The sequence below is a fragment of the Podarcis muralis genome, chromosome 18 (assembly GCF_964188315.1).
Source record: "Podarcis muralis chromosome 18, rPodMur119.hap1.1, whole genome shotgun sequence".
In the NCBI taxonomy this organism is placed as follows: domain Eukaryota; kingdom Metazoa; phylum Chordata; class Lepidosauria; order Squamata; family Lacertidae; genus Podarcis; species Podarcis muralis.
The window spans coordinates 3,179,926-3,191,344 of record NC_135672.1 but is presented as its reverse complement, the minus strand read 5'-3'; the positions used below and the strand labels follow the sequence as shown (position 1 = coordinate 3,191,344).

The window sequence follows — 11,419 nt, the reverse complement described above, 5'->3', positions numbered from 1 at the left end:
TCCTCCTCCTCCAACTCAGGTTCCTCCCATTCAGGTCCTCCTCCTCCTACTCAGGTTCCTCCCATTCAGGTCCTCCTCCTCCTGCTCAGGTTCCTCCCATTCAGGTCCTCCTCCTCCAACTCAGGTTCCTCCCATTCAGGTCCTCCTCCTCCAACTCAGGTTCCTCCCATTCAGGTCCTCCTCCTCCAACTCAGGTTCCTCCCATTCAGGTCCTCCTCCTCCAACTCAGGTTCCTCCCATTCAGGTCCTCCTCCTCCAACTCAGGTTCCTCCCATTCAGGTCCTCCTCCTCCAACTCAGGTTCCTCCCATTCAGGCCCCCATTTATAGAGCAAAACCAAGATCAGATCGGCAAGTAAAAATAATTGACAGAACAGCCACTGATGAAGCATTTAGATTCATTAGCTAAGATTGCATCCTACTTAGACTTTCATCTCTCCAGACGAGTGGAAAGCTTACTAAACACTTATTCTTATAGCAGTTCAACCTGTAGCAATCCAATGAAGGCTCCTATATAAATTTAATAATTAAGGTCCCAAGAAAGCTGACTGGGTTATTTATGTATGCAACCACAGCAGCTAGAACTTTATTTGCACAGAAGTGGAAAGAGGGAGGATTGGCTTATGAAACTGGGGGAATCTGCTGAAATGGTGAAATTACCTGCTAAACTAAGAGGACATGAGGATGAATCTTTTCAGGAAGAATGGAGACCATTGATATCTTATTTGTCAAACTATCATCCATACATGAAGTCAAAGGCAGGATTTGAAATATAAGCAGCGGATGACTGAAATACGACATTGGGGCTTTGATAATAAAAACATGTTTTTTAAAACATCTGATAAAAAGAAGTAATAAAAACAAACATAGAGAATGGGGGGTGGGGAGTCAAGAAGAAATTGTGTGGGGTTTTTTGTTTTAAACTGTATGCGAAGACAAGTGATTGGAATATCTGTGGAGACTTAATAATATATATTTTTTTAATGTAGTAAAGAAAGCATTCACCCAGATTCTTAGTAAGTTGAGGTAATTTGATTCTGTTTTATTATTTTAACTTTTGGAAGGCCTCCTCCTCCAACTCAGTTTCCTCCCATTCAGGTCCTCCTCCTACTACTCAGGTTCCTCCCATTCAGGTCCTCCTCCTCCAACTCAGGTTCCTCCCATTCAGGTCCTCCTCCTCCAACTCAGGTTCCTCCCATTCAGGTCCTCCTCCTCCAACTCAGGTTCCTCCCATTCAGGTCCTCCTCCTCCTACTCAGGTTCCTCCCATTCAGGTCCTCCTCCTCCAACTCAGGTTCCTCCCATTCAGGTCCTCCTCCTCCTACTCAGGTTCCTCCAGGGGCGCCGACTTATAAAAAATATTGGGGGGGCCCATACCGACTTATAAAAAATATTGGGGGGGGGCCAAGACCTCCAAACCGCTGCTGCTGGGGGAACGAAAGGGGCGAGCCCCGGGCTGCCCCGACCTTAAGTGAACCTGTGAGGGCCCGCCCTTTGCGGCAGCCGATTGGCTGCCGCCGTGGGCGGTGAATATTAATGAGCTAGGGGGAATCCCCGCTTCTCGCGGGGCTGACGCCAGCCCCGCGAGATTGTTGATGGGTCGAGAGCCCGCAACCCCACCCCCTCTCTAGATCGGGAGTGGCTTTGTTTTAACTCATTACTGAATGTATTTTAAAAGGTAACTATCGTCAAACAAGGAAAATAAAAAATACCAACATAATTTTGTGATTTTACAAAGCATAATATAACTAATAATTTTCTTAAATTATTGGGGGGGCAGAGCCCCCCCAAACGAATTTTTGAGGGGGCTCAGGCCCCCTCAGTCCCCATGGAGTCGGCGCCTATGCTTCCTGCCCTGCCAGGCAAATCTAGAGACGTCCCTCTGCCACCTCCTGATACAATCCATCCCATCCAAAACTTGCAATGTTTGAAACAAAAGCAACATCCCCGACAACACAGCAACCCTCATTCCCACCACAGCAACTCGGCCCAACAATAACAACTTCAGATTTAGCCATATTTCCAAATCCTCCTTCTCTTCAATCCAACGTCCAGCATTGGAGGGGCAGGCACAGCCAACCACATCCCTTACGCAGTAGGCAAACCCAAATGGCCCCAGCCAATCAGCCAAATGGTAAAATTCCTACCAGGCCCCTGCTCCAAAGCAGACAACCCCATGACAGGCATAGCAAGGTCAGCGCAAACCAACCCTAATTAAAGGGAGGGTGTGGCTGCTGGGGGGGGGGAGGGAGCTGTAAGGATGCACAAACCCCCAAGGGACTGAGGAGGCTTTCCCCAGTTCGAGGAGAATTGCTGCAGCATCTTTTGGGACCCCCAACCGAAACCGTGAGGCGAGGTGAGGGAGTCCTCTGGACGTTTAGCTGCAAAGAGAGAATACCTTTAAAAAAAGATACCGGCACGTGCCAGGCCTTGCAGGGCCTCCACGTCCTCAGCTTCTACAGCGGCTTCCTGTCCCTCATGGGCCTCACCGTGGACCGCTACGTGGCCATCGTGTGGGCACCGGTCGCCCATCGCCTGCACTCCTCCACCACCTGCTGGGGTCAGCTTTGCTCAGGGCTAGTGTGGCTGCTCTCCACGGCTCTGGCGCTGCCCCATTTCTTGTATGCCCGTGTAGAGGACTATGGGGGCATTTGCCTCTGCAGGGTGGTGGACGTAACAGCAGCAGTCAGCCTGGCGCAAGTGGCCTTGGGTTTTGCGCTCCCATTCGCAGTCATGGCGGCCTGCTACACAGCGATCGCCTGACTAAGACTAAGGACTCTTGCCTCAGAGGTAATGGGACAGGGAGAAGGAAACACACAAGAAGGGCCTGTGGGATCAGGCCAAGGGCCCATCTGGTCGAGCCTCCTCTTCTCACAGGCGCCACCCAGATGCCACTGGGAAAGCAGCAAATAGGATTCCAACCCAAGAAGCAGTGCATAGCGTCCAGTTCTCCCCTGCTTCAATGATCCTTTCTTTCTTGCAGGATCTCCTGTCTGCCCTGCTGTGGCTGCTGCCCAAGCCACCATGTAAATGGAACAGGTAAGAGGAAGGGGAAAATTGCATGGGGCAGGGAGAACACCCTACAAGTTGAACGTACGTGTTCGTGCTGTGGATGCGTTTCTGGGAAAAGGCTGACACTAATAAGACGGGTTTGGGAACCGCAGCTCTCCTACAGGTGATGCTTGATTACAACTCCCATTGTCCTTGACCATTGTCCTTTTTCTCTTGCTTTTCAGCTGAAAAGGACAAAAAAAACCCAGTTCTTGTTCCTTATGGGAGACAGAGAGCTCGCTTGTAGTACGCAAGGTTTCCCAACAGTCAGAGTAAAACAGAATACAACCAAAGCAACGTGAAGCAAAGCGACAGAGATGCCTGATCGTGGGGGCACCCGTCGCCCATCGCCTGCACTCCTCCGCCACCTGCTGGGGTCGGCTTTGCTCAGGGCTGGTGTGGCTGCTCTGGCACTGCCCTATTTCATGTACTCCTGCATTGAGGATTACGGGGGTGTTCACCTCTACAGGATGGCGGACATCACAGCGGTTGTCAGCCTGGTGCAAGTGGCCTTGGGTTTTGTGCTCCCATTCACAGTCATAGTGGCCTGCTACACAGCAATCACCTGTGCTCTCCTGGCCTCCCTGTGTGCCCAGTCTCTCAACGCCCTGCGCTTGATTTTGGCCCTGGTCTTGGTCTTCCTGGCTTTGCAGTTGCCCTATGCACTGCTTACCTCACTGGACATGACCGCTTTGATGGGACACCAGGCGTTGAGCTGCAAAGTCATCCTCCGCCGGGACTTGGCTCTCCTCATCACCAGTGCCTTGGCCTTCTTCTCCCACTTTTCAGCCAAACACCCAGGTGGCCACACTGCAAGTGGACGTTCTGCACCTTCTGAAGTCCATCTGGCAGCCTGCAAGGGAGATGTGACGGGCCTGGATGATGACATGGCACAGCTCTTAGGGAAATGCAGTGATGCACAATCTCTCCCTGGCTACCCATAGAATAGAATCCTATTATTATAAATAAAATCCTCATAGATTCTTATTATGTTGGCTCCACAGGCTCTCTTTCCACTTGGTGACCTGTTACTTATTTTAGCACCCTCTTTGGAGGGGTCAGATGAGCTGTTACATCAATACAGGGACTGGCATTACTTAACAGCTGGCGGATAAGCTGGCCGGATAAAAACAATTGATTTTGCTAATTCTGGAGACCGGATTGCCCTGATGGTGACATGGTGCAGCTCTCAGGGAAAAGGCAGCAATGCAAAATCTTGCACTGGCGCTCCCTGGCTACTCATACATCCAACTGCATCCAAAAAATTAGCCCATCAGCATTTATTGAACTAGCAGGGATTAGTCCCAGAACCTCTTTTGAAATTCTGGCATTCGTCCCTGGAACAATAATAAAGAACTGAGCACATCTGAGCATTTACAGAGTATCTTTCCCCAAGAGTTGGGTAAAGATAGCTAGCCTTGACCCACCTGAATTTGGAAACAAAATATTTTATGGGCAGCAGAGGGATGAGTGGAAAAGAATTATTATTATTATTATTATTATTATTATTATTATTATTATTATTAGCGTCACCCGTCACTGATGCATGTGGCCTGGCTCCCTGGCTTGACTTGTCCACAGCTGTTGATAGTTTGGCAGGTCCTCAGCTGTGGTCCCCAGATTATATTTTCTGTTGTGAATATCTGGTTGAGTACAAGGTTGAATCATACGGCCTTTCCATGCCTCTCTTCTCTTAACTCTAAGGCTGCATATACATCACTCCTTCAAGTCACTACGTCATTCCATTAGAATGGCAACCTACACACTCATCGTTCCTAAACATGTTCTAAAAGGTAAAGGGACCCCGACAGTTAAGTCCAGTCGGAATGACTCTGGGGTTGCGGCGCTCATCTCGCTTTACTGATCGAGGGAGCCGACATTTGTCCGCAGACAGTTTTTCCGGGTCATGTGGCCAGCATGACTAAGCCACTTCTGGCGAAACCAGTGCAGCACACGGAAACGCCGTTTACCTTCCCGTTGGAGCAGTACCTATTTATCTACTTGCACTTTGTGCTTTCGAACTGCTAGGTTGGCAGGAGCAGGGACCGAGCGACGGGAGCTCACCCTGTCGCGGGGATTCGAACCGACGACCTTCCGATTGGCAAGCCCTAGGCTCATTTTAAAAAGAATTTCCCAAAGTTTCACGATCTTGCCACTTTGTGGGATGGGTCTGGGGGTACAGCTAAACCTTTAGTCTCAGAGTATATGGCCATAGAATAAATCACAGAATTGTGGAGTTGGAAGCGACCTTGAGGACATCTAGTCCAACCCCCTGCAATCATTTTGCCCCACATGGGGCTTGAACCCACAACCCGGAGATTAAGGGTCTCGTGCTCTACTGACTGAGCTATCCAGGATGATTGTTCTGTAATGGAGCTCGGCACATGTCCAGGTAAAATTTGTATTGAATATAATCCAAGGCTGGTATTGATAGATCCCCAACACAAATTCAACCCTGCTTCTTGTTCTTCCATAGCCTTCCAAATGACAGGTTTTCATTTAGTTAGTGACAATACACCATAGGATGTAATGCAGATGCTTTCAAAAACTGTATTTTGCTGCCCCCACGTGGCCAGAGCTGGATTCAGCTATTGCCTCCCTTGAATTCAGCTTTCCGAATTGACGCTTCTGAGATTTTGACTCCCTGATCCAAGATGCTATGCTACTCACCTCAGTGATTTGTTGAAAGCAGGTCGGTGTCCAGCAAGAACGCGGCTTGATAATAACACGTCAGGTCATGCGTGTTCTTTTGGCATACTTATAATCCAGGTATTCTCTTCAACAATAATGCATTATCCAGATTTGGGAGGCAACCCAACGGGACCCAGCACAACTTCCACAACTGCTTGAGGTCCCTCTTCCTTCCGAATCCTTGATCTCGCTTCCCCTCCCTACTCTCCTAACTTGGCTTCTAGCTGTTGATGTTACTTGGATGTCAAGACGGATGAATGATGCAGCGAGAAAACAGCTAAAAAGGTGGCGCAGAATGCCAGTGGAGATACAGGTATCTGCCATGGCTGCACCTAACTCACAGCAAATAAGGATTGAATCTGGGCCCTTCTGTCTGCAAGGGAGACGCTCTAACACGGAGCCACTTTTAAAGGAGGAACATAGTAGTTAGGTTCCCTGTGAGGTGGTGGCATAAGGCATGCCTCTCCCCTATGGCTTCAGTTCCCCCGAAATGTAGGAACTGTCGCCTCCAGGTAAAGGTAAAGGGACCCCTGACCATTAGGTCCAGTCGTGGCCGACTCTGGGGTTGCGGCGCTCATCTCGCTTTATTGGTCAATGGAGCAGGTATACAGCTTCCGGGTCATGTGGCCAGCATGACTAAGCCGCTTTTGGCGAACCAGAGCAGCGCACGGAAACACCGTTTACGTTCCCACCGGAGTGGTACCTATTTATCTACTTGCACTTTGACGTGCTTTCGAACTGCTACGTTGGCAGGAGCAGGGACCGAGCAATGGGAGCTCACCCCGTCGCGGGGATTTGAACCGCCGTCCTTCCGATCGGCAAGTCCTAGGCTCTGTGGTTTAACCCACAGCGAGGGGTGTGTGGGTGTGTAGTTGTTATGAGGCTTCCCTCTAAGTACACTCACACCCTTGATATTATGGCTTAGAACACAATTTGAGAAAACTGCAAGGTTCTTTTTCTTCTTTTTTAAGTGGAGGAATAGGATTTAAAAGAATTTTGAGGAAACTGCTGCTGCCGAAGCCCCCCTCGTGAAAAGAACAGGTAAGAGGAAGGAAAGATTTAAGAAAAGAGCAAAACTGTTAACACACCTGAGCTCACTGGACACATCGCCCAAGGGGAAGTGGGGATGAGCCCCAAAGGTATGGTGGGTACACAGCCTATGGTTTCTTTCTTTCTTTTGTTTTTAATTTTATTTTCAATGCATAATTACAATATAAGATTCAAAAATAAAGCATAAATAAGAAAAACCAAAGAAAAAAGAAAAATAAAGAAAAACAATATCTATGACAAAACATACATACATTTTGACTTCCTTCCACCCTTTTCAGACTTCAAATTTCCCATTTATCTTATTTTTTGTGCGATTTTATTTACATATATGTTACTTCTGGTTTTATGCCTTTTATAGCTGTTTCTTCATTTCACTAACCCTGCAAAGGTCATTCATTACATATCGATATATTTATTCCAGAACCATGTTTTTTATGTACTCTTTAACAGTCCCATTCTTTTATTAATTTTTGATCTGACTGTCCCCTCAAGACTGCCGTTAACCTTGCTGACTCTCCCATTCACATGAGAGCCCATACTGTATCCTGCTTCCTCCACAGGGCCACGCTCTGGGGACGAGGCTCCAGCTCCCAGGATGGAGGGCAAGAGAACATCCTGGCAGTTCCCGGCTGCCAACTAATGCGTCTCTTCCCCACTGCCCCTTCTCTGTGGGGCATGGCTCCTTCCCGGCCCTGTTTGGCGCAGAAGCAGCAGCCAAAGTTTCCTCCCATTAAAACAGCTGCTCAGCTTATTTCTGAGTGACAGGAGACTTCTGCTGCTGCTTCTGAGCTGGGCCGGCCGAGACGGAGCCAAGATGCCCGTACAGAGGCCAAGTGGGAAGAGCTGCTAAGATCAGGTAAGTGGAAATGCTTCCTTCCCAGGTCCTCCACCCTCATGCGCCAGACTGGTGCTAGCATGGCTGGGAGCCAGGCGCTTGCTGATTGCTCTGTTTTCTTTGCAGGGAGGGAGCCTTTCCCCAACATATACTGGCCAAATCCCTGGGGAGATTTGACAGCCCTCAGGTACTGGGGCAGAGGGAACTTAGGGGAAACACCGAACACTCTCCCCACCTATGGCTTCCGTAGTTTTGGGCCCATCTAACCCAGACGTTTGAGACACATCTGGGGACTTGTAGGAGAGCTCTAAGAAGTCTGGAATGAACTCTCTCAAGGGGGGAGAAAGCAGAGGAAGGCGGGCCCAGAAAAGATCCATAAAGGAGCTGTGCAAATGTTTTGGCCTTGTATAATTTTAGAGCCGCGGGGACGAAGAAGCCCCCTTGTGCTCTGAAAAATTTAAGGATACAGTTTGCGTTTTTCCCCGCTGAGCTCCCGATGGAGTTTATGTGTCGTTTGTTGGTTCCTGAGGCCTGTACCACCATTCCTAGATACTTACAGTTTGAGACTTGTTGTAATTTATGGCCTTGGAGTTCCCAGCTCCTAAGCTTTGGTTTTTCCCCAAAAGCGAGTATCTTGGTCTTTTGATAGTTGATTTTGAGACCATGGGGAAGTGGTTTTCTAAATGGATTCCTGAAGGTATCATTGGTTATACCAATCTCCATGATTGGGGACAGGTGAAACAAGGCCCTCTGTCTGGTTCCCTGTAACCTCACCCCTCGCAATGAAGGAACCGCCAGATCTCAGTGTCCAGACTGAACGATGGGGATGGAGATGCTCCTTCAGGTATACAGGACCGAGGCCGTTTAGGGCTTTAAAGGTCAACACCAACACTTTGAATAAATTGATAAATGGTATGATTTGGGATTATTTGGAATGTGAAGCGAAAAATACAAGCTACAGCGGAATTCCTGGGCTAGCCTATGCAAAAGGACCTGGCCAAGCAAGGGCCTTTAAGAAATAATTCAAGGCCTTGGAGAGCCTAACTGGAAATGCCAGAGAACTCCATCTTGGTGTGAGGTGGCAGGAAAAGAGAGGTTTTGAGCAAGGGGTACTGGAAAGAAGAACGAGGAGGAGAAAGACAGTCTGGAATCTGACTTGGGAAGACTGCAATGACTCTGCTGTAAGATCTGGACTCCCTCCATGCAGACTGAAGATGTAAACAGGTGAATAAACTATTTCTTAAAGCAAGGACAGTCTCCGCCATGTCTCAGTTCTCTAAAGGAGAGAGGCTTGAACCCCATGGGCTCTTGCCACTGCTTGGCAGAGAGAGGGGAGACACCTAACATTTGGAACAATATTTTATACACCCTGCTCCCTGAAACCACCCTCTTAGAAGTACTTGAGCTTTCCGTTCTTGGTTCCTAGGAAACCAGGGAAAGAAAGCTGCAGGTTCATCATCCCTGTTCTAAAAAGCAGGTGTCTTCCCCCAAACGATCCTGGGAAGGGGTTCTGGGGATTGTAGGTCCGTGAGAGGGAAGGTGCAATGACCCAGATCGTTTGTGGAACATCATGTGCTTTAAAGGCTCATTGGATGCCCTTTTCAACATGGAATTGTCGAGTTGGGAGGGACCCCAAGGGTCATCTAGACCAACCCCCTGCAATGCAGGAATCTCAGCTAAATCATCTGCAATATACTTGGAGTCGAGTGTGGATTTCATGCTCTTTATTCAGCTCATAGTAGTGAGGAATGGGAGTTTCCCCCAACTGTCTGCTTTATATACATTATTTACACAATGGGCCCCACGACAGCATCCATGGCAGACGGCCATCCCACCTCTGCTGAAAAACCTCCAAGGAAGGAGAGTCTACTGCCTCCTGAGGGATTTCTTCCCACTGTCAAGCAGCTCTTGCTGTCAGAAAGTTCTTCCTGAAGTTGAGTCGGAATCTCCTCTCTTTTCTTTTTTCTTTCAAAGCTTTATTTAACTTTCAATACATACAAAAAAAAAAAAAAAAAAACCATACAAAAAACAAAGGATATAAGATACAAAAGGAAAAGAAACAAGAGAGGAAAATAAAAAAGGAGAAAAGAAAAGAAAAGAAAAGGAAAGGAAAGAACGAGCCGTATACAAAAAAACTTGTTTGGCACAACAGATCATTATTCCCTTCTTTTGTGGTATCGATAGCCAGATCTTTGTTGGTGAGCCCTTACCCCTCAAATAATTTAGATAATCCCATTCTTCTTTTACTATCATTTTAGGTTTATCTCTAATTAAATCTGTCAGCTTAGCAAGTTCTAAGTACTCGCACAATTTCTGTGGTGAGTTCCCGCCTCCCCCCGATGAAATAAAGACACAGGACACAAGAATTCAGGTTAATGGGTCAAATTAGGCCACAACTTTATTGATTACAGGAATTGAGTGGTATTGGCTTAGGCATTGGTCCTAACTACTAACCGGCTAGAGGCTGGAAGGGTTAATCACCAGAGGGAGGAGTCCTGCTGAGGCACGTCAACTAGGACCTCCCCCGGGCGTCACTGCGTGGGGGCGTGCCGTGGGCCCACACCTCCTTAGGCTTAGGGCAAGGCCACGCCCCCCAGAATCCTTTACCAGACTACCCTTGCTTGGGGGAAGGTGATGGCGCTCCTTCCCCCTTCATTTGCATAACAATAGGACAGTACCCCTACCAATGCCTAACTGCTACTCGAGCCCAGGCTTGCCGCCTTAAAGAAACCCTGAATCCTAGTGAAGTAGCATTGTGTCTTGCCACAGAGATATACCATTATAATTGTCCAGGAAATGAAGCCATACTTGTAAGTCGGCTTTAACTGCCTTGGAAAGGCATACCCTGTGCTGAGGAGCGCGTAGGCCCACAGACAATCTAGCTAGGCGGGTGCAAAAGGGGCGCCCAGGAGATACCACCCGGATCTGTTTGAGGGTGACTTTTCTCAATGGAAGAAGCTGTTGAATCAATTCTCTAAGGGCGACTAATTTTTCCTTTGGCAACCTGGAAGTCTGTGCAATTGTATCCAATTCAATGCCTAGGTACACCATTTTGGTGGTGGGCCCCTCGGTTTTGTCTGCCACCAACGGGACTCTGAGCTCCTCAGCTAAAGAGACAAATGATGTCAGCAAAGAGGTGCACTGGGGAGCTGTAGCTGCAACGAGAATAAAGTCATCGAGGTAATAGAGAACCCGATAGAGCCGGTTTTAAATTGAAGCGCCCAATCCAGGAATGTACTGAAAGCTTCGAAGGCTGCACAAGCCACCGAACAGCCCATAGGCATAGCTTTGTCAACAAAGTAAGACCCTTCAAATCTAAGGCCTAACCAATGAAAACCCTCAGGGTGCACTGGGAGGAGGCGGAAGGCTGATTCTATATCGCATTTTGCGAGCAGCGCCCCCTTTCCAAATTTATGAATCAGTTTAACTGCTTGGTCAAAAGACGTGTATTTCACAGAGCAGAGTTCTTGGGGAATGGCATCGTTGACAGAACCTCCCCTTGGGTATGAAAGATTGTGTATCATACGGAACTCCCCAGGGGCTTTTTTGGGAACAATACCCAGGGGGAAGATGTGCAAGCCTTCGATAGGGGGTTGGCTAAAGGGACCGGCCACCCTCCCAGCTGCAATTTCTTTTTGAATTTTCTTTCTGGCTATCTCTGGCATTTCCCTCACTGATTTTTGGTTGGGTGGATCGCCCGGGTTTGGTAGAAAGGAGACTGGGATTCTAAAGCCTGAGGAAAACCCTTCCCAAAGGTATCTCGCTGCTATTTTATTGGGGTATAGATCTAATAGG

General features: G+C 48.2%; 1 protein-coding gene across 1 annotated transcript; it reads left to right on the top strand.

Annotated features, from left to right (window-relative positions):
- Positions 1-2,173: 2,173 nt before the first annotated feature.
- Positions 2,174-4,016, top strand: LOC114589900 (uncharacterized). Its single transcript, XM_077922024.1, has 4 exons — positions 2,174-2,190; positions 2,379-2,748; positions 2,981-3,036; positions 3,353-4,016. Exons 1-4 carry the CDS (start codon positions 2,174-2,176, stop codon positions 3,990-3,992), a joined length of 1,083 nt encoding a protein of 360 aa, XP_077778150.1. The 3' UTR covers positions 3,993-4,016.
- Positions 4,017-11,419: the final 7,403 nt, after the last annotated feature.

Bases quoted from the DNA above. Each gene is read 5' to 3' on its own strand.
- LOC114589900 (XM_077922024.1), top strand. The intron at 2,749-2,980 runs GCGATCGCCTGA...TCTTTCTTGCAG, and splicing joins TCATGGCGGCCTGCTACACA to GATCTCCTGTCTGCCCTGCT. The intron at 3,037-3,352 runs GTAAGAGGAAGG...AGCAACGTGAAG, and splicing joins CCACCATGTAAATGGAACAG to CAAAGCGACAGAGATGCCTG.